At 40.1% G+C, this 23633-nt stretch overlaps 1 protein-coding gene across 4 annotated transcripts in view; it reads right to left on the bottom strand.

Moving 5' to 3' along the window:
* Nucleotides 1–3708: 3708 nt before the first annotated feature.
* Nucleotides 3709–23633, bottom strand: part of stac (SH3 and cysteine rich domain) — a 29445-nt gene continuing 9520 nt past the window's right edge. For all 4 annotated transcript variants that reach the window (XM_026152484.2, XM_080294130.1, XM_026152485.2 and 1 more), the window contains 9 exons: nt 23008–23141; nt 16435–16516; nt 16173–16279; nt 15331–15412; nt 14492–14559; nt 11392–11489; nt 7544–7595; nt 6891–7028; nt 3709–5032 (listed from right to left, as the gene is read on the bottom strand). In XM_026152484.2, coding sequence (XP_026008269.2) covers nt 4934–5032; nt 6891–7028; nt 7544–7595; nt 11392–11489; nt 14492–14559; nt 15331–15412; nt 16173–16279; nt 16435–16516; nt 23008–23141 — 860 coding nt within the window. In that variant the 3' untranslated portion in view covers nt 3709–4933. The remainder of the gene's footprint in view (nt 5033–6890; nt 7029–7543; nt 7596–11391; nt 11490–14491; nt 14560–15330; nt 15413–16172; nt 16280–16434; nt 16517–23007; nt 23142–23633) is intronic.

Here is a 23633-nt window from a genome sequence, read left to right as displayed (position 1 = left end):
ATAAGCTAAAAGTCTCAGCTAAAAAAAACGCTTTCAAAATAAAAAAGCACTCGTTTGGATGAATATAATAAATGCAATGTGCTCACATGTCAGTGAGTCACTATCTCTGCAGAGGAAGTTTTAGCTTTCTCACCTCCTCTTTGTGGTCTTTGTTGTGGTCATCTTTCTTGTTTTCATGTCGTCATAACTGCTGTGGAAAATGCTTCTGTACAGTTTGGACCTTCAGAGACTTCCATGACTCAACAAAAGCTAAGAAATAGAACATGCTTTAGAAAAGTAGCTGAATTATCATTAAGGTTTAGTAAATATTGATGCTTTTCTTACTTGTAGAGAGCAAGAGAAGGCCGATGGTGATGGCAGGACTCATAGTTGTCCACGCTGTTTCATCACAGCTGTTTTGTGGGCCTTTTATTCTCTTTTCAGCTTATGGAGATTGTTTGTCAACTGTATCAGGGCTTATTTTACTACATATGTGACCCTTAAACAGAATGCAATTATTTGCAAATCTCATAAAGCCATCTTTGACGCCCAGCATGTTTGCAATCTGAACCCAGGGCCCTGCAGATCAACATTTTTAATAACATTCAGCTTCTTAATGATCTGAACCACATCCAGCTGTTAATTCTTTCTTGATGGTCTTAAGTTTTAAATTAAAAATTCCCAAGGTGGTATTGTCAGGCTTTTCTTTTCAACGTCAAAGCTTTTCGAGGTCTCGGTCTCCACACCACCACCATCAATCACTACTAGGGTGCATGTTGGACCTCTCACACCACATACCACTTTTCATATTTGCCCACATGCATAATTTAAATATGTACTGTATTTTGATTGTAAAGGTTTATGTATCCATGAGGGTTTTATGGGTCAACAGCTGAAAAGGAAACACAGACAACCACCACCTTCCTGCATCACACCTATTCAAGCACATGATGTACGTGCCTTCTTTTAAATGCACACTTGGCAAATTTATGAAAAGAAAAAAACTTTACAAGAAGTCGTCTTATTGCTGCTGACAGCAGGTGCTGTCATTTTGTACATCTGCATATACATTTGTGAGTCAGAGATGCAGCGTATGTGCGAAATGACACGATGTGAAAGAATTGAAAAACTAATCTGAATGAAAAAAAATGCATGTATCCGCATGAACCCCCTTCAAATTCTTTTAAAAGTGCATAAATATAGAAATATGTGATAAATACAGGAAGCACACGGTGAATGGCTCTTTAACTTTTTCACTCTGCTCATAAGCAACTGTGTGTTGCTTAGTGCTGAGCAGGTAGTCCAGATCCTGTGCAAACAATGAGGTAAAAAGCAAGCAGTCAAGCTGTGGAACTAATCAATGTGACCACTGAAAATATCAGTATCAGTAAATATCAGTTCAGAAAACATGAGCTCAAAACAGACACTTTGTCAGTTATGACAGTTAAGTTTTGCACAGTTTGTGAGTTCCTATTTTGTTTTGTTGAGAACATTAAACATTTGGCAGTAGCTCCAACCAAAGGGCAGATGGAGGAGGTGTCCGTGCTGAAGATATTAAGGTTTTAATTGGGGGTTATCAGAGTAGCCAATCAGAATCTAAGGTGCTGCACTGCAGTGGAATAAATCAGAATTTCCGAACAGTTTTTGTGAAAAGGCGAATCTTCTTCACACACAAAGGTTAACTATGGAGTTCCACAGGGTTCTGTGCTAGGACCAGTTCTGTACTATTTACATTGATCTTACTTGTCTTAGGCAGTACAATTACAAGGCATAGTATACATTTCCACCCACCTTTTTCTTGCCATGACATCCGATGGCATTCATTGATTAGTTAGACTTATGGCTTAAAGACAGAAGGGCCCAGATGGCCTCCTATGAGGTCAGTGGGGCAATCGTGGTTCAAGATTTGGGCGTTCGCCTTGTAATCGGAAGGTTGCTGGTTCGAGCCCCGGCTTGGACGTTTTCGGTCATTGTGTCCTTGGGCAAGACATTGCACCTTATTGCCTACTGGTAGTGGTCAGAGGGCCCGGTGGCGCCCGGTGTCCGGCAGCCTTGCCTCTGTCAGTGCGCCCCAGGGTGGCTGTGGCTACAATGTAGCTGCCATCACCAGTGTGTGAATGTGTGTGTGGATGACTGGATGTGTAAAGTGCTTTGTGGTCCTTAGGGACTAGTAAAAGTGCTATACAAATACAGGCCATTTACCATATTGTTTTTTAGCAAATATGGTGTCAAAGCAGATACCTAGTGCACTGTAAGGAATTTTTTTGACCAGGATATCCCCTTCAATGCGCATATTAAACAAATGTGTAGGACTGCCTTCTTGCATTTTGACAGTATCTCTAAAATTAGAAACAGTTCAGAGTGATGCTCTCTCAGAGCACTCCTCTTTCAGACTCCTGACTTTTTTGTGGTTCCTAAAAATTAGAATGGGAGCCTTCGGGTTTCAAGCTGCTTTTCTCTGGAACCAGCTCCCAGTTTCAATTTGGGAGAAAGACACCCTCTCTATTTTTAAGATTAAGCTTGTTTCTTCCTCATTCACCTGTTTTCACTTTCTGTGTATAATTAATCTCTGGCTCTCCCACAGCCTGTCCTTCATTGTGTGTTCTTCGCCTCACCTCAAACGGTTGTTTCTACTGTAATCAGCCACCAGGGGGCGTTGCAGTCAAATATATGAGACCTGCTGGCGCCCTGCAGTGATGACCTGGTGGGCGTTAGCAATTTCACAAACAAAGAACAGGAAGATTAGGAAACACCAAAATAGCAAATTGTTTGTGGTTGTCTCAACCTCTATAGTTAGGCAACTATTTAAACTTGTGAGCAGATGCTTAATGGAGCTGCTGAAGCCTCTGAATGTGCAATAAAATTCTCAGAATGCAGGATGTGCACTGACTCTGCTTGCGCTAGATCAAACAGGAATAAACCAGGACTGCTTACAGACTTAAAAGAGTCCTTTAAAAGAGTGTACAGGTTACATTTTGTTAGCAGGCTCCATTTAAAGACCGTTAACATCCATGCGTCACAATTTTCTTGCAAATACCGAACTTTTAGCCCCCTTTCTTCCTTATTTTACTCTTTGTTTGTCTAAAGTGTCAGTACATTTAGACATTTTGTGATTATACATTATAAACAACGACATGGTCTATGCAAAGCAGACAACCCACAAACCCAATATCAACTTTTACCTTTTACCTTTTATTTATATTTGTGTACAAATGTATAAAAAGTATTTGTACACAATCAAGGCTCATTCTTTCTCAAATCAGAATGGGTCCAAGGTCTTCTCAAGGTGCTTTAGGCACTACAAAACAAGACTTTGGTCCTAAAAGAGTTGCTCATTTAGCCTAATTTTTAGCATTAAATACCTGAGAATACATTAAGCTAAAACTCAACATAGATTTTTTTCTCTGATGTTTGATTGCAACCTTTGAGCTGCCAGTTTGGAAACTGATGTGAAGAGCGAGAAAATGTAAGTGTGAGATAAATGAAACATATCCTCCTAAGTAATTTTCTGATACTGCTGCAAAGATGAATTTGTTTTGACGCCTAATAAATTGAGTCACAACCATTCACTTCCACTGAAAGCCAGAATAAACTGTGCCTATAACTGTGGCCTATGTCAGCTTATCATAAGGTGAGTGGAAGGGTACATCCTGAACAGGACCCATAATCTTTTTGCTGTGAGACGAGAAGACCGACCATGAAGCTTTTCGGGAATAACTCTCTGCAGAATACTTTAATAAAGAATTTTATTTTTGTACATATATTATGTACAGTTAAGCTTCCTTGGACATTCAATAAAGCCAAGTTTCAGTGCAGAACAGCCTTTAACAGATATACTATATCTACTCTGATGCAACAGCTTGCTGTAAATGCACTTGGCTATAAACTGAATATGAAGTCCCGCTCATGAGAGTCTGTGCCGAGGAGGAGGAAAAGCACACCAGTTAGCACTTCGAAGTTAACACGCTAACTAGAAATGTGTCATTTAGTTACACATTTTCTCCACAGGCCTTTCCCAGCAGATCAAACACATTGTGATCATTAAAAACACTATTCTGTTCCTATTATACTGCCATACTGTAAATCTTTGATGAAAAATTTAAGCAAATAATAAATCAATGGATAAAATAATAATTTTGAGACAAGTCTTGAAAGTAAAGATGGTGAAAGGACAGTGAAGCTTGGGAGTGTGCGGGCAATTATTTTGGAAGACCACAGAGAATTTCAAACTCTTTTGAAATTACTCCCTTATGTGCTTTTCTTTAACTTCCTGCGCTTTGCTGTTTCGTACCTGTTACAAGAGAAACGTGTTCCTTTTTTTTGGAGGACTCTGTAGAGAGACAAAGGACAAACTGGAGGCTTAAATAATCTAATTTTGCAGTAAGCAGTTTATACAAGTTGCTCGTACGTGTTCATTTCAGTTTATTTTCCATTGCCCTCCCATGATGTGCACTCTGCCATTCAAAATAGCCATCTTTGAGCTTACACTATGTTGCATTTACTCTATTTTTGCTTGGAGCATAATATAAAAGCATGAGAAACTAAATTATTTGAAGGACTTCCATTTATATACTGAAAAATAATCATTCAAGCATGTGTTTGTGTTTTAGGCTTAAAATGTTAGCCCTGCTTTCAAAAAGTAAACAGGCTGGATAGAACTAAGGGGAAATTTTTAAAAAACAAACCCCATCTAGGATAAATTTAAATAAAATCCAGTGACACAGTGATCTCCCGTCTCCTTGCAAACAAAAAGCAGTTTCTCATCTCATCTCTCCTTTTGGTTCGAGAGGGAACAAAGAGGAAGGCGTGCTGATAAAACAAGCGCCGCTTTTACGAGTTCGAACTCCAGTTTCTGATGGGGTGAACTCCTCCAGGTGGCTCATCCTGATCTCTCTCTCTCTCTCTCTCTCTCTGACTCTCTCCGTCTCGGTCTTCATTTCTCTGAAAGTTTGTCTCAGATGATCTCCAGGACATCGCAGGGCACGAAGCCCCTCTTCTTTCCGCTCTCCACTCTGATGAAGCCGCTGTGCTCGCCCTCGCTGCTCACACAGATCTGAAAGCCAGAAGAAAAATTTTACTTTACCGACAAACAGGACATGTAGAAAGCAGTTAATCAGAAAAAAGTACCTAATAAAGCACAAACAGGTCTTACTATGGATCCATTCTGAGTTACTGGAAGGTAAGATGCTGGAAAACCATAGCCATAATAAGGAAAATCCAGAATGTATATTTTATGAGAGTTATAAATTGCCTCTTTTAAAAATACATAATGGTTATCAAACTAATAATCAATTATAGACAGCAGGAGTGTGTTTTAAGGAAATAAGATCATAACATGATCAAGCTTATTCACTCATTGACACTCACAATAAGTCAGAGCACACTGTGTTTGCAAGCTTGATCTGAGTACTCCCTAACAACTGCCCTTGGGATTGAGAGGCTGGAAGGAGAGTGAGTGGGTCATAGGATCATTTTGTGTTTGGTGGTTAAATCTCCACTGGGGGTTGCTTACTTTAAATCTCCTCAGAGTCCCAACATGCCCTGGACAGCATTGTGGGAAAAAGGGGCCCTGATTTAAGTGCAGCCATTATGCTCCTCTGTCTGCCAAATCCACTTGAGCTTTTCAGTGAATAATTGTCTACAATTGAAGAGTCACTGGAGGTAAGAGGCAATGCGGGAGCTGCAGGAAGGTAATATGATGTCTGAAGAGCTGCTGGATAATATGAATCAGATGCAATGTAGTAGCTGGAGTGTGCTCGTGAATTAGATACAGGCCTAATGTGGAAATGTTAATATCCATAATAAGGTCATTGCTTCCCCAACCCAAAATGAAGATGTTGCTCCCTATATGAATCGTGCTAATGTTAAGCCCGAAGACTACTAAAAGCTTCCACAAGTGCCATGAAAAGGACCCATATCCTTACTTTTAATCATAAGAACGACTGTTTGCAGTTTTCTTTAGCATTGCATTAAAAAAAATCAGAATACTGGACATATTCCAAATCTGACTTTCATAAATTGCACCTGACCCAAACAAACACTGCCACTAAAGCATGCAGCTCTATCGTCTATCCTTTACGCAGCTGTAGCTGAACATGTACGACTGTGTTATACGCCTTGATGAAGAGAGTGTACTTGAATCCATCCTGATATTAAACATACACACAGACCTGAGATGTGTTACAGCAAACATCTCCCATACCTGACCTGATTACAGACTAGCTTGGATCCAGGCTTACGTAAGTCCCGTGTTCCCTCCTAGAACACTTTATCATAATCACTGCAGCTCTGAACTTTTCTCAGCTTCTCGCGTGAAAAGAAGAAACATTTTTAGTGTCCAATCGCTTTTATGTGAGAATACAGTAGCTAATTATCTGGTGAATCTACAATGAGCCAAAGGTGGTCGTGTCATACCTCTCGCATGCTTACCCAGATGCCATTCTTTCCTAAACCTGTCAGGTACTGTAGCTAAATCCCGACTGTGTGCTCCACTTGGGAAAGTGCAACAACAGACGATGTCATGTGACTTGATTTTCTAGATATTGCTTCATGATGACAGAAAGAGAGTTTCACTGGTCTAGGTCAATGAAGATCATTTTTTATTTTAATTTAAGCCAACATGAAATAATCACGGGAGCGTGTTTAAACAGACATTATTAACACATTTACATGTAAATACATATCAGCCCCATATCTTAATCGAGTCTGACCATTAAGGACCCTGGAATGTACTTAGTACGCTTTTTGTGGCTTTAAATATATTGTCTTTCCCTGCTGGTAATGCAATTTCTGTATGAGTGCCCATTTCATGTCTATTACACGTTTGCCATTGGACACTTCACTACTGTCTCGAGATTAAAACAGCTTTTACTCATCCCCCACGAGGACACATCTGCTCAAGCCTGCAGTACCTGTCCCTCCTTCAGGGTGATTTGGCCTTGTTCCTTGCAGCCGATGAACGTCCTGTTACACCTGAAGACTTGGTCACCAGCCCGCAGTTGATGAGCAAAGGCTGCTGGGAAGAATCCGATCCTGTCCTCAATTACACCCTGAAAAAAGGAGTCATAAAACGGCAGGACATGAGAGGGTTCAAACTTGGCACGATTACATCGAAGCCTTGATAAAAACCGTCCACACACCTTTAGAGTAAATGCTGTTGTAAATCATGTATTAGGTTCACTATGATGTTTTCACATTGCATGCAGGTGCTTCATCAGGTGCTAATGTTTGCCTCTTTCCTTGGTATCTCTTGTTTAAAGACCAAACTGGCCAGATGTCTCTGTTTATCTACAGCCTACAGAGCACAATGGTGTTAAAATGCGTGATGATTTTCTTCATGGTCTGGTGGCGACAGGTTGTCTCTGTGCTGTCATGCAATCGGCCCTTTCGTCTCCCTAATTTATCTGTTATGCATTTGTGTCCCGAGTTACCCTGTTTCCTTGCTCCTATAATTCACAACCAGACTTATATCATTTATCGGTCTGTTTCTTTTAAAGCTTTTTCTTGGCTTTGTGTAAAAAAAACTTAGTGAAACTTTGCTGTAACACAGAGATGTAATACCTACCTTCCACCAGTCATCATTGGAGTCATCGGCCACCAAGATCCTGTCTCCTGCTCTGCAATACATGAAAACATCCATGAATTATTTGAAAACAAAGGAAAAATACTCAAATCCATCACTGATTGGAAACATAATGACATTTAGACTTCGATAGAGAGGGTATTTTCACACTTAAATGGCATGTAATGCCCCTAAATTCCATTTGCTCCGAGTAATTTTCCTTCATCCATCCAGGAAATGCATGAATCAGTCTATCCCACTGCCCTGTGTGCCATAATTACAAACATCTGTTCAAAGCTATGGGCTAAATTTGACTAATAAAAATCTAAAGGACCAACGCTGCGGTGCCAAGTGTTGGTTTATGTAATTGTCTTCCTTTTACTTCCTTTTGTGATTCAAAAAGGAAATGATTCACAAAAAACACCTTTCATGGAAGGTGAGAAACGCAAAGTGCCCAACACTGTAAAATCTTGAGAGGTGATGGCAACAATGCAGATTAATGCTCCAATTAGAAGCAGGGGAAATGTTACTTCAAATAATTTAATTACGAAAAAAATGAGCTGTGAAAGCGAGAAGAGGGTTGCTGTGCTGCTAAACTGCAAAAACATTCGTCATCATTACAATCACTGTGGCCAAAGGTAATCAAGTAATCAAAGCGTGTGGTGGAAAGTGAAACTAATCATAAACCTGTCCCCCCCCCCCACACACACACACACACACTTTAAAATTAAAATGAAATGTGAACTTTCTGAATAAGGAATCAGTTCAATCATCTTTGTTTTATGTGTTTTTGTTTGAGGTATTGATTACAGCCTGAAATAAGCCCAGCTGAGGAAGAAAAAAACCCTCATGCAGCCTTTCAGAAGAAGAAAATAGATTTGAAATAAAGGCATTGGAGGAGTTGAAGTACTTGAGATGAATGAATTTCAAATGAAGTGTAACGACTGAAGTTTTTTTCTCGACGAGGGAGGGGAGCGACCCACGACTGTGTGCATGTAGGAAAGAGATGAAAAGAACAAGTGCACTCCTGCTCGCTTGTCCTTAAATCCTCAGAAGATTTCTGCGAGAGCAAGAACAAATGGGCACTTAGGCTGAAGGACTGTTCTTTCCCGAGGGCCTATTTCAAAGTATGACGCCCAATCAGTCATGGTTAAGGCGGGGAGTAAAACCTGGACCCTTCGTTTCAGACTGATAAAAAGGCAGGCCAGACATGTGAAGCTCTGCCTACTTTAAATTACTCTTCAAGTATGTGTGCGTAAAAATCATCGTCTGCTGTCAATGTTAATAAATCTTTGGATGCAATTTTTAAATATGTTTTTGAGGACACCAAGGCTGTGTAGCTCTGGGTCAGAAATGCAACCTTTTTTTTCAGTTCTGACCACAGACCAACCGGTGCTACATCAGGTGATTTTAATTAGTTGTTTGTTAAAACCAAAAACAACTGCTGACATCATGAACCAGGCATGTCTGGAAATGTACAGACAGTGAACTCACAGGCTGGGTTGGAAATTAAACACCAGCTTCCCCCCCCCCGAGTCTCAGCAACAAGAACAAGTTGACTCAGACTGTCAACTTGTTGCCTTGTGTATAAGCTAAGCTAAGCTAAGCTAAGCTAAGCTAAGCTAAGCTAAGCTAAGATAAGATAAGATAAGATAAGATAAGATAAGATAAGATAAGATAAGATAAGATAAGATAAGATAACCTTTATTAGTCCCACACGTGGGAAATTTGTTTTGTCACAGCAGGAAGTGGACAGTGCAAAAGTTATATAGCAAAATTAGAATACAATAAGAATAAAATACTGTACTGAATAGAATAAAATAAAATAAAATACTATATACAGTAGAATAAATAGAATAAAATATACAATAGGATAAAAATAGAATGCAAATGCTTTATTCAACTGAGTAAAAATACAACTTTTTCAGAAAATACTGACCTGTTCTGCTTAAAATTAGTCTGCGCCAACATTTTAGGAAATACTATGTTATTTTTTGGCTCTATCGATAGGAAAGTGTAGAGAGCCGACAGGAAAGCAGGGAGAGAGCGAGGGGAGACTGACTGCTCACTGGGCTGAGCAGGTGACCAGTTCAGTTCAGTTCAGAGGGATAGTGTAGAGCACCAAATCACAACAACAGTCACCTCAAGGCATGTTTTCTTGTAAGTTAAAAACCTGAAAATAACAGAAAGAAAACCCCAACAATCAGACGACACCCTCTGAACAAGCACTTGGTGATAGTGGGAAGGAAAAACTCTCTTTTGACAGGAAGAAAGCTCAGGCAGAACTAGGAGGGATGGTTTTCCTGCATGTATTTCATTCTCCTTGCTCTCCTCTGTTTCCACGCTTTCCTCTCTACTCTACTGTCCGGTCAAAAATAAAGGCTAAAAAGCTCAAAATAAGCCTGCTTAGTATAAAAGTCAGAAATTTGTTTTCATATACTATCATAACACAATATTGTCTGACTAAGTGTTCAAAATTAGAATAATGCATATGTGAATAATGTCTGAGGTGATACTTAAGATTGTGTTGATGCCATGGCTGAGCTTACAAACTTATTTGTACTATGAGCAACATAAACATCAATGATGTTATCAAGCTCATAATCCATTATAATTCAAAGGTTATTTTAAAGCATGAAGCACTAAAGTTTAAGTGTCACTGGTTTTAGTGTGGCACAAACTAATGACTGAGGGGAAATCCATTGAAAATAACCAATGAAACTTTGACTCTGAGTCCAATTTGGACACCATGACCCATTAGGTGATCACTGTCTCGGGATTTAATTAAAAACTACCAAAACAATAGTCTAGATGGGGTGGTGGTCACTGTGAAAATGGGAAAATGACAGACAAGCTCCACAATGTAATGCCTTTAGATATCATGCAGTTTTTGACACTTTAAATGCAGTTTTTGAAATTAGTATTTTGCTTTAATTGATGGAATTTCAAAATATTTGTTTACATTCTTATTACAATTCAAAACAACCTATTTCAAGCAATTAGTGGTGGACTTCTTCCACCACTAATAGCCAATTACTAAATGTTACTAATTAGTAATTACATTTAGTAATTACTAATAACTAAAATGTCTAATCGTTATGGAGCAAACTGTGAACAATACACGAACAAGTGAGGCTTTTGGCATCTGTGCCCAAATTATGCAAGTATCTGCTTCTGCGCCGACCTGAAAAGCATGAATGTCTCATCACTTTAACTACAATAAACTCAGTGTTATCCTTCAGAAACAGCATGTGTGCCTGGTACACTGAAGGGACCCTTTAAAGGATCTATAAATGGACTTTCAAAGACCCTCATACTCTCTGAAGATAAATCTAAGAAGACATGTAACAGATTTGATATTAATAAATAATGCTGGCACGCACCCAGGTAACATTAATGAGGCCACACCAGAGAAATAAATCTTTGAGGAGTGTTACATAAAAAGAGGGCACTAATTAGTTCCTTTTGTGAATCCATTCTTGTCTCTGAAGACAGTAATTAGTCTATATAAGATAAAAATGACACAAGATAAAGAGAGAACAAAGTGGAATTGAGCAACATGACTTCTTGTCTTTTAAATTTTCCCTTGCTTCCCTTCCCTTTGAGGATATGAGTAAGCGCTGAATTCCATCTGTTTTGTTCGGAAAGTTTAACTTAAATTTCAGTGAAGATAAATCATGTTTGGGTTGCACTGCGTGAGCCTCGTATTTGCTTCTATTTCTTATTTAAAAGAAAAGAGAAATCTATCTAAAGAAATCACTATGTCAAAGTCAGTTAATTCACAGTCTAAGTTCATGTGCAGGTGTTCTTATTATTAGAGCGTCTGTGCATGTGTGTGTACGTGCGCTAACCTCATCTCCAGGTCGTGGCTCTCCTGGGCGGTGAAGCTGTACAAGGCCACATACGTGTTGAGCTTGAGGACGTCTTTCTGTAGCATGCTCTGCTCCATCTACAAGACAGACCAAAATGCAGTCTAACACTACTTTCTCTGTTGTCATATCTTAAAATAGTCTTTTGGCATTCACATTAGTGTATTTACAGCACACTGATAGACTGAGGAGCTGCTTAAGTTGCTTTACAATCTGTTCCCTTTAATCCTCCATCAACATGAGTGGGAGAAAGATCGGGGTTTTTCTTTTTTCTTACAAACACTTGGGAAGTTTAAACAGGACATGGTTGTGGGTGGAGAGGAAGTTCTCAGAGAGGTGTTAGCACAATTAGCAGGGAGATATGCCGCCATTCTGGCGCTATTCACACCTGCTCATAAAACCTGGTGGGTGTGTTTTCCCATTTCATCACCTTGAATCTGAATCGTACCTGCTGTGCCCATGAAATCCATCCAAACAATAACTTGCCCTCTTTTTGCATGGTAACAGCAAGGAAAATGCAAAAAAAAAAAAAAAAGGATAATAGCTGTTTTAGGACAGCAGGAGACTTTTCTATAATCGTGGCACTTTACAGTAATGAAAAAAAGTGGGTTTTGGTCCCCCAGCACCAGCCATGTGGACTGGAAATGTGGGTGATGGATGAGCTTAGTTATCTGCGGCCACGAGGAAAAGTGCCTCTGTGACTTCTGGGTGAAAACTGCATCAGACAGTGGCGATCCATTACAACTAACTAGGAGCAGCTCACAGGTCTTGTGAGGTCCCGATGTTGTGGCCGCCGGGATCAGTGGATGTGAGGTCGGTTTGGGTGAGATAATAATCTCCTTTGCAAGAGAGCTATCAAAATAAGAAGCAGGGACAAATGTAAAAAAGCTCATTATAGATACTACTTGTATACTTACTGTTTAATCTTATATTCATACATCAGTTTTTTTTAGCCCTATATCAGGATCGTGGGAGGTTGGAGCTTGATTGGGGCGAAAAACAGGGTTTTAAATCTGGATCTGTGAATCGGTGAATCTCTATAAACTATAACCTCAGTTACTCAAATTGTCAGGTCTGTTCATGCACACTCAGTTAGTAGTTTAACTGGAATAGTTCATCTTTTAACAAAACTTCTGGCAACTGAATAAGCATCTCCTGTTTAGGAATCTCTGTGTTATGTGTTATGTTTGTGTTATGCTGGCCATCTCACGAGTGTAAGTCGAGTGCTGTCTTCAGCTCTGGTGGCTACAACTCCTGTTGGAACGATCCAGCTCTAACTAGGCATGCCATTTGTTGCTGAGTGGGCAAATAAAGTGGGCCATCAGAAAATCTTCATTAAATCAGCTGCCTGCTGTCTAGAGCTAAGGCTAATTCAAAACAGCAAAGCTGCAAAAAATAAAGATAAAAACAGCTGAAAGGCTCCAGGTCTGGGGCCTGAATGATATTTATCAGTATTTTTTACGAGTTGATTCCAAATGATGATACGTTTTATGTGTCCAGCAGCAGTGAATGAGCAGAGGCCACAGCAGTTTAAAAGAAAACAGAGAAGGTACCAAGAAAAAAAGAGAATAGAAGGAAAAAGATGTCATTAATCAGCAAGAATCAGACCATTTTACTGGCTATTGATCTCTGAGAATTTAACACTAAACCTGAAAAGTGTGAACAGATGGCCATCCTGTCATGTGTTCCCATTTGAGACCGCGAGTCCCTCATCTCAATTTGAAAACTGCTCCTTCTCAAGGGAAGAAGCCGTTTTCAACCTTTTTTCCTTTCTCTGCTCATTACCCTGCAGTGCCTCCATCTGTCTGTCCGCCAGCCTGAGCTAATGGAGCTGTCGGCTGACAGACAAACAGCCTGCTGCCAGCTGTGCTCGGTCCAGCCTGATAACACTGCACAATGCATTTCAAGCTCTGAAATGGACGACTGGACTGCTAGATTATATTGCAGAGTCGAGGTGTTTATATGTGCATCTGCGCGTGTGTGTTCCCTTGTACGGATATTTGCTCATTTTTGTGTTTGTCTGAGTATCTGTGGTCTTTTTCCATTGTTGACAACGGAGATAAACATGTTAAGCAATAAAAGTAAACAGAATAGATGGCGGCACATAGAAAATATCTACAAAGAGCATCAATACTAAGAACACCTCTCCCACAAATTCCAGCGTGGAAGGAAAAGGCAGAGAGGAGGAGAAGAGTTGAAATATGCCAATGAAATATTCATGGATGCTCCACAGGGGGCGATAAGACATTCACAGAGGTTTAACCTTTTTCTTTCTCTGGCATGAATTTTGCACTGCATCTACACTGTGGAGAATAAACAGACCGAATCCAAACATCAAGGTCAAGAGTTGTCTGTATCAGCGCTGGCCAGTGGTCGTGTCAGACCGGGTTTGATTTGTTACGGCAGGAAGAGAAAAGAGAGTGCTCCCCCGAAGTCCTGGGAAATTTAGCAGTGATGATGGAGGCGGAGATGAAGAACGGGCTGGCAGGGTATCAGTTCTCAGGTGAGCCAGAAAGTTCAGGAACTGAGCTCCAAAAAAAAAACTAACGTTGTGAAAGCTAAGAGGGAAAATGTGGAAAAGTTCACTACACAGTCAGAGTTGCTGAAACTGCTGAAAAGACAGTTATAGGATGCAGTCACTTTACTTTCTCTCGCTCTTACCTATATAATTACCAGTTTAGTGCTTCTCTAAAAAGCTTTTTTGTAATTTGTGAAAGGACAACAAATTGTATCTGCATGTGAAAAATCAATCTGTACCTCAGATGTCTGTTTTTAAACTAAACTGGAAGCTCGTGTGGCTTCCGAAGAACAAACTGGGCTGAAACAACCGACAGCTGTTGTGCTTTTTGGCTTTGAGGAACACGTGTTACTCATAAATAAGGACTGTCTGTCTGTCCATCTGACATTTACATAGATTTAAGAAGGAAAAAAGAAACCGTGCAACTCTTTCCTGCATATAAAACGACAACATCAATCCAGATAAACTGGTATTCCAAGAACAGTACTTCTCAGTGTTGTACTATACTCATGCACATGCACACAAAACCAATCTATTATAAAATGTAAAATAATGGTTTCTCACCTGCAAACTGTCGGGTTTTCTTTCTGGGTGGTGGTACTGCTCTGTCCCGTTCTCAACGACCGTAAAAACTGAGAAAACAACACAAAATGAACTTTGCCCAACTAAACAGTCTGAATAAAGTTGTACTTAGTTTTAAGGTAGCAGGATATAACTGTATCAGAAGACAAAAAATGGATCTAATGTTGTCACATGTGGAAGAAAATCAAGACTAAATCAAGAGCATAAACATGTCTACAGCGGGAACCATTGGCCTGAAAGTGGCACTTCAAATCTAAATGTCATCACTGTGATCATAGAAATCCACATACAGTTTTCAGTTAACATAATTAGCTTTTTTCCTTGTTAGCTTGAGGTAATCATAAAACAAGAGCAGTTGGAAGGCGAGCACATGACACAAGCTAAAAGTGAAGTCATTTCTTCTTTTGTTCGGTTAGTTCAGCAGTATTATTACCATGCTTCAAACAGCATTTTCCAAAACAATGTCTTCTTTTTGTAGTCTTTAGTTCTATCGTCTTAGGCTTAATACTCTGGAGTATAAAGGGTCACTGCATTGCCCTTTACTACAGATGCTATTGTACAGCTGGAAAACCCTGCCCACTGCTGAATCAAGAGCTAAGCACAGTAAAGAACACAGAAAAGTTCACAGAACATCTTATTTTAAAGACTGACTTTAATGGAGAATAAGGAGAAAATTTCGTTGATGGTTCATAGATGGAGAATTTGATGTTGCAACCTTCTTCAATTCTCTCATTTATGGGAAGAGCAACAGCGGTGCATTTTTTCCTGTCACTACGTGGCATTAATCCAGATGCACACTGTGTACTGCAGTGAATACTCACCATCATCGCTGTGTTTTCTCGACAGCTCCTGCCTGCTGCTGTGAGCCACAACTTCCTCTGGAACCTTATCCAAATCACTGGTCTGCAAAGACAAAAATTGAACGGGCAAAATTCAATTAGATAAGTGCAGAAATAGAGAGGGAATGATGTACTACTAATTAGATAGATAGTTGAAGGTTTGAGCACAGGATTAGTTAAAATTCATTCTTTTTTACAGAATAACCAGCTATCTGGGAGTCTGGCGAGCAGTAAACATGCTGTTTCATAGTCTACATTTGGAAACTATTATGAGAACCCCCGTTGAGATCACATTGTCTCTGTAAGCCTCAACTGACACACACATACACCCATTCACTAACAGCTGCAGAGGACAGGACAGAATGGCCCTAACCCAACAGCTTTCAAATGTCATCATACAGAGGTGCGTATCCAGACTTCTCGTGCAGTTTAGCTTACATTAGCAGTGATACAATGTGAAGAACACATTTCCCTGTGCATTAAACGTACCGATGGAAGAAGGCCGGAAGGGACTTTGGCTAAACAATCATTTTAATTCATCTTCAGAGCTGTAACGTGAGAGTTCCTGTCATAGGTCTGGACCAGACTGCCTTTATTGGTAGTGTTTACAGCCCTGCAGTAGCAATATCTATTTAGATCATCAGCTACACAGTGTCTGCTACAGTGAGACAAAATATAAAGTGTAGTCCATTTCCTGATAGAAAGTCTTTATATGCCACAATAAAGAGGATACTTTATGATATGGACAAAAAGAAACTGGCAAAATAAATAAATAAATCGAATTAATCTTTAAATAAAAGTAGAGAGGGGTATGTTGCTCTTACAGAGTTTCTGTGGGGAGATTCAGAACCGCTGGCTCTCTTTGTCTTTTGTGCCAATGATGTGCCGAACCTCAGGGCTTCATACACGGGGTCCACCTTATTGCCGCAGGCTTTAGAAAAGCATGTTACAGACACAAAACCATGTGGCAAATTACCAGACTGTAAAACCTCGTGCATCCATTTTATGAAACTGCTCAATTAGAAACCCAGTTTTGGGAGAATTAAGTTGAAATGAACCAAAAGTATCCTAAGATAAGCTGCTCACCAATAGGCATGACTTCTTTGATGCAGCCATACTGTTCCTGGATCAGTAATGGAGAGCTGTAGTACCGCCGAAAGCCTTTTGGCTGAAGCGAGAAAGACACAGAGCGGTGACAGGCATTAGAGACAAATCAATATACAGCACCGCAGGCAGTAAAGTGCTCCGACCATTAAATACAGCACATAACTCTGTTCATTTGGAGTCTCGGAATGTGGCTCTCACTTCATAGGGATAAAGTTCTGCTACACTGGATGGTGCACAGGATGGAAGTCAAACACTGTGAATGAATGCAGAGCCTAATATTAACATGAAAAACAAAACCTTTAAAGCCTCAGCTAAATGGCTTTTTTCGTCTTTTCGTGAGAATAAGAGGAGGACAGGGAATATCATTTTCTAAGATCGATCATGTGTTGCGTTTTGTAACCTGTGCATAAGGTAAAGAGGGGGAAAGCTGGCAAACACTACAAAGCAATTCCAGTACTAATCACGAGTTTTCATACACAGATAACGCTCTGTAATGTTGACAATATTCATCACACCATAATGACATAATAACTACAGCAGCACCAAAAAGCGTGTAGGCATGAATACGTGGTCAATGGTATGTGCTTTTATGGCTTACTCTGCAAAGCAAATGACGAAACGAACATATAGAGGATAGTTGGAGAGACAGATGAAGGGCGGAGTGGAGCACAGATGCTGAAGGGGCTGTTTCTGTTTACAAAGTGACGTCAGACTCGGTCCACACTCAATACTGCATTAAGCTGAGGCTGAGAAGCAACATTAGTCCTATTCAGCTTTACTTTTCTTCCATGCTAATGATGTATAATTTTAGAACTGTGCACGACCATGATAGCAGAGCAGTGGATTTGTTACACAGAGTTAAAATCTGAATGTGTAGCAGTAGAAAACAGGATCAAATATAATACTTTGGTTCATGGAGTTCACTGCTATGAAACCGAGAAGGACAACTTCTAAAGTTTTTATCGTAATTTATCTGCCTGTCAAGTTTTCCCCCGATCTCCCAGGCCTTCAAACATTTATCATTTATATATCTATTACCTGCCTGCGTTCCATCTAATCAATACCACCCCATCAGGTCTGAATCCTTGGTAAGCATACAGAAGATTGAAATGATGTCGGTGTCATCTACAGCACACCCAGTAATGATTAATGTATATATTTGCAGTTTATTTTCACACACTGCAGCAATTCATCGATATTGTACTGTTGTCAGTGTTGCTTGATTAAAGCAGCTTAATTTCCCAACTGGATGTGCGGCTCACTGAGCGTTTCTTGCTCATAGGGTTGCCTTTTTTTCCCGTTTGTTTACACTTCGAGTACTCAAGTCGCGGGTGGTGAAATCGGCGTCGCTAATCAGTCCTGATTAATTCTTCGTTTGACACTTCTCGTGATGAGGCGGCTAAAATAAGCAACCCCTGAGCGCTTCGGGCACATCTCAAGAAACGAGGCGTCAGACTTCCAGGGCCAAAATCATTAAGGAAAAGGTTAAAAGAGCGTGCTCGTTGGAGCCCATCTGGTTCACGTGGCAACAAACAAAGTGATACCACTCACTGCTCGATGCCAGAAGTCACAGACAGCTTAGGTTTATTTTACAAACCATCCAGTATATGACAATTATAGTTTCTTTGCAGTTTCTAAACTTCTTTAGAAAACTGGAAAAAGACACTCATCTGTCAACTTCCTGTTTATTGGGAAAATAGTCCAGGGAAAATGTAATGTTTTGTTTCTGGAAGTATCCAGAAAATGTATTAATTAGAAGGGATCAATACAATATTATTATAGCTATATCCTAACACGTTTTCAAGTAATCTGCATCACATGTAAAAGGTCAACACATAACACATAAAAAGTACTATGTCAAAGTCTTCTTTGAAAGTTTCTTTTTTACAAAAACTGGGAAAACATGTAGTGATTACTGAAAGAAACCCAGTTCTTGAAAATTTAGTATAAAAGGCAAAACCTTGGCTTGAAAACCTTGAATGTCAATATGAGCACATTCATATGAACTTTCTTTTAATTTCATTAAGTAGTCTTTGGCTTCTTGAAGGACATTTTAAAATCTTATCTGTTTAATACCAGAAAGTCTGGCTCCTTAGAAGCAAAATATGCAGAAATGAATGGTGGCTCATGACTTTTGCACTGTAGCTCTTGGTTGGGTCCAAGAGATTTTTGTTTCTGGGTTCTGACTTTGGCCCGTATAACAGTATTTTTTGACGTTTTGGACTGCTGCTGTATACCTTTGATACTACTGAGTCTTTGAGTTTTGTTTTTGCTTCATAGTTTTGCAATCCTGTGTTTTGGTTCATGTTTCCATTGATACTGTAGTAAGATAAGCTTTTATTTTAGCATTTGAGCCATGTCTTGTCTTGCTTTATTTTAGCTTTAGCTATTTTAGCTTCAGTTCCTACTTTGAGTTTCTCTCTTTATTACATCATCCAGCTCATCTTCCTATGCTTAGCCATCTGTTCTCAAGTGTTCCCCATCTCAGTCTTTATGTTTAGTGTGAGTCTTCTTGTCTCCATGTTTAGTATTTGTCTTTTGGATCGTTCCCGCTTTACTTCGAAGCACTGTTTCCTTCATGCCTCGTGTTCGTTTTGCTTCCCACTTTGTAACTGTCCTGATTGTTTTCACCCATGTAATCCCCTTCACCTGTGTCTTGGTCCTTGTATAAATAATCCAGTCTCTCTCTCTTTGTCCTCAGAGTAAGAAGTTTGACGTGAGTTCAAGCTGGTTATCAGCTCACTAATGCTGTGTTCCTGAATAAGTCAGAAGTCAGAGTTTCTGAGTTCCCAGTCAGAAGTTAAATCTGGAATGCTCCCTCAACTCAGCCCCAGCAACCCAGAGTCAACAATCCAAGCTGGCGGCATTGAACATAAACAGTAGTAAAACTGTAAAACTTTTAATCTGTACTGCCACCGTTGTGTATTTGTGCCTCACTAAATAAACCATACACAGAGCACTGACCCACCTCTATCCGTGAATGTGCTGCGGCGGTGTTTTAAGTGCAAAAAAAAAAAAATAGTGATAGCTCTACCTAGCTTAAGAACCAAACCAAAACCTGTTTTTCTTCACTTTTTCTGCTACGCACTCAACGAACTCAGGTGTGACGTCACTCCCTGGTTCAGACATCCGAGGTCTGAGATGTCTGGAGCGCCGCATAAGTTAACCTAATCGGTTTTCTCTGGTGTTCAGACATCTGACTAATCACAATTACTGATAAGTGTACTGCCAGCAGAGCGGCTGGTTGCGTAAAAGAAGATAAAACTGTACTATGAGAAAAATATGAAGAGGTTAAACGAATAATACAGGCTAAAAGCAACGTAGCTGCTGCAGACAAATCAGCAGCGTGAGTTTGCGCGAGAGGAAAAGCAGTAGCACTAAAAGCACTGTATGAATGTGTGAGTGCTCTAAGCTCTTTGGTCAGTAAGACTGGGAAATAACTACTAAATTAATGAAGTCTGGTATATCTGGAGGCAGCAATGACAGCTGGAAAAAATGCCGACTGTGGAATTAACAGACTTGCCAACATCACCGCTCTGTCACTATGACACAGGAGAAACTGATGTGTTATAATTACATTTTACATTTACATTTGGTGGTGTTTAACGATCTGAGATTAAAAATGAAATGTAAATAGAATTCAAACATAGGTTTTGTCTATGTGCAAATAGGTGTCAGGGGGAAAATAATCTAAGAATAAATAGGAATAAATGTCTAAGAATCTCTATTTAACACTAACAGTCATCAGGACCAGACAAAGACTTCAGACCATCGTGCTATTCTTGCACAGAAGTATGTGGGATCTTCCAGGAATGGTAAAGTTATTTTCCAGAGAATTGGTTGGTCAGTAAGCGGTGATTTCATATCTTGATCATAACCACCTGGTAGGTCTTCAGCATTATTTATGTTAACCACTTTCATAGTACAGAAAAACCAGGGTTAATCCTAATGGTACCCAGATAAGACAAAGTCCTGCTTCATTTGTCTAGGTTCCCTGTCTGCTCCTCAAGTTTTCCATTATCCCCTACCTGTTTTTGGACTGATCTCACATCATCTACCTTCGTGTCTTGCATTTGGGTGGCTGTCTACATGCTACTTCCTTGACAACACATGGCAAATCACTTCAGTGACTTCGCCCTTTTTGAGAAGCTAAACCAAATTTGGCAAAGCACCCGCATCTCAGAGATCTGCTGCGTGTCCCTTCTGACCTCAGAGACTGTAGCACTGAGACTTTGAACCATCATTTGCGCCGAGTACAAAGGAAACACAAAACACTAAAACATCTGGATGAAGCAGTGGAAGTCTTGGAGGTGTTGCAGCATTGTGCAGAACCCCTGTTATTGTTGATATTTGCAATAAACACTGCTCATCAAAAGCTGACGAGTGAATCACCGCGTTCATTATGAGTAATGAGCTAAATTAGTTAAACTACTTTTCGGATCACGTTGTCGAAGCAGAGTTTTTAAGTCCAATATGTAAAACATGCACTGTTGTGAGGGTTTTAGCTGCGTTTCACAGAGTGACTCACAATGAACTGACACATATTGATTAATAATCACGTTTGATCCAAACTGGCAAGTCTCCCAGAAACGTTATTTGTACTGGAGCTGTCGGGGCTGAATGTTAACATAAACCGAGTGCGTCAGAAAAAAGGCGTCAACTTCTCTTTTTAAGTGACCACCATACTATACTGCAAACTGCAGTGTAGTATTTATGTGGAAAAAAGAAAACACATTCCTGTAGAATAAGAAAAACTTGCTGTTAACTGATTATTGTCAGCCCTGAAAAGGTTGTGTCCAGCTTAGCTGTAGTAAAACATTTAACTGAAGTAATGTTATGTAACCAGCAAAGCTGAACTACATGCTGAATAGCAGTAATTATCAGCAGCACTCGATACAGAGTCTCTACAAATGTATGAGTGGGTACAGAAACACACTGGTTTCATGTTAGCAAAGATTCAAAGGATGAGCTAACTTAGTTTCTTTCTGAGTGGCTCTCAGGCCAAGAGAAACAAGCATGGCAGCAGAAGAGTCCAAGTTTAGAGTTAGTTGAATTTAGAGCTGTACTCCACTGGGGAAACTTCCCTTTTTATGCTCGACCTCTCGACCTCATTTTCCACTCCTGAGAGCCGATCATATCTACAGGCCTCATCTCTAAGGCATCTGGTGGAAAGACGACACAAAGAAAAAGGAGAAACACTGCCTGTACTGCCAAATTATTTACACGCATTGATTCACTTTATCCAACTCAACTTATTCCATTTCCTTTAGTAATTTCAGACAAATTTGCTAAGTTGAGGTGTGGACACGAAGTATACATCCAAACATGTGGCTCTAAAGTCTCTTTCTTCAGTGCAGGATGAGCACAAATGATTAAAAGGTCCCAGTTCGATCCAGTCTTCCAGCTTTTGGACTGCTATGGAAGTGAAAATGCTTCTTGGCAGTTGCTTTTACAAGTCAGGCCGAAAACTCCCCAGTTAAAAACACCCGGACCACCCCGGTGGACCCATTCCACAACCAGGTTTCATTTTAATTTCATTCACAGATGATGCGAGCCATTCAAGATTGTGAATCATATTACAGAACACTAATTTAGGTTGTTATCACTCTATAATGAGGCTGTGATGTGTTTCTTGGGGAGAAACCACATTTTGGGGTGAAACGACACAATAATAATTATTTTCTCCAAGTTTTTCATCACATGAATACATTTGAAACCTCTCTCACTGAATGTTGTGGTTCCTGAGCATCAGCTTGTTAATAGGGAAACTTCCTAAATTAAACAATACAGGTTCTGGATTTAAAGCACACTGTAGATTTTTTTGCTGAAAGCCCCTAAGAAAGGCAGTTGTGGATCATGAGGTTTATTCATTCACTTAATCTGATCCCCAGATCCTCGTGTCTGTATGAGGAAAGATGTTCGGTATCGCATTGGACCCCAAAAACTCACCACATGTCAATGCTGCGTACCATAAAAAACATGCTATACAGGCATGCAAATGTGGCTTGTAGTGTGAAGCACTTCAGTTGTTGATAAGACTAGAAAAGTGCTGCATAGATGCAGTCCATTTGCATTTTACAGACTTTAGATGAGCACATAAAATATCAGATAAGGTCCTTAATAACCACTCCACCCTGTAATTCCACAGTTCCCCGAGTGTTAAAGTAAGGCCGCTACTCTGAAATGTCAAACAGCCTGCCCATGTGACTTCATCAATAGTGGGTTTAAGAAGCTGCCTCTCGGTGACCACGTTTGTCCAGAAGCGTGGCAGAACTTGAGAGAGGAGGGGAGGAGGTCAGTGTTTTTGTAAACGATGAGTTGCATTATCTAACACAGAGACAGCGATGATATAACGATGATGAGGAGGATGACGAGGATGGATGGTGGTCACAGATGTACTTGCACACTCACACATAGAGTGTGATTTCTGAATAAGCACATTCTGCTGGGAAGCGGTCAGACAGCCAGTTCTGATCTGCTATCACAGTACTGACATCAATAATTATATTCCTGAGACGCAGTCTCCCGAAAGAGTCTTATCATGCATCTTACCAGTTTTCCCATGCAACGCTGCTGCCCAACACCGTTCTCACACTTGTGGTGGAGGCTCATCTTGCAGGCTTTGCAGCGGAGGCCGTGTTTCGCCGTATTTCCCGCCAGGAACACCACATGCTTGGCTGTTGTGCCTGATACATACAGACAAAGAGGCAATGTCGGGAGCTGGAATCAAATTGTGTTCTTACAACCAAACAGCAAGTTACAGAGAAAAAAAGCAGAGGAGATGAAAATATTGTCCAGAACGGCGTCTCATTTATTTATTCATTGTTTTTACACTCTTATTCCTAGTTTCTGGAGCCCTTCCCAGCATGCACTGAGAAAAACCTGTGAAATGACATGTGGAACATTTTAACAGGGACAAAAATTTACAAAATGCAACTCACAGCGTGCACTTCTACAAAAATTAGTCCGACTGTGACTGAGCCAGGCGTGTCTCCACCGTGTTAATATCGCTCGTCAAACTGCTACCTGTGTGCAGGTTCGCTGTCACTTATTAATGCCTGACTCACAGCTGATGAGATAATTGAAGATTAATTTGAGATCCAAAAGTTATGCAACGATGCAGGTGCAATCATTTAGCAAGAGTGTGTGTGTATTTGTGCACGCAGGTGTGTAGATTA

Source organism: Astatotilapia calliptera, chromosome 19 (assembly GCF_964374335.1).
Source record: "Astatotilapia calliptera chromosome 19, fAstCal68.1, whole genome shotgun sequence".
Classification (NCBI taxonomy): domain Eukaryota; kingdom Metazoa; phylum Chordata; class Actinopteri; order Cichliformes; family Cichlidae; genus Astatotilapia; species Astatotilapia calliptera.
Note: the sequence above shows the minus strand (reverse complement) of the source record. Positions and strands in the feature narration are given on the sequence as shown.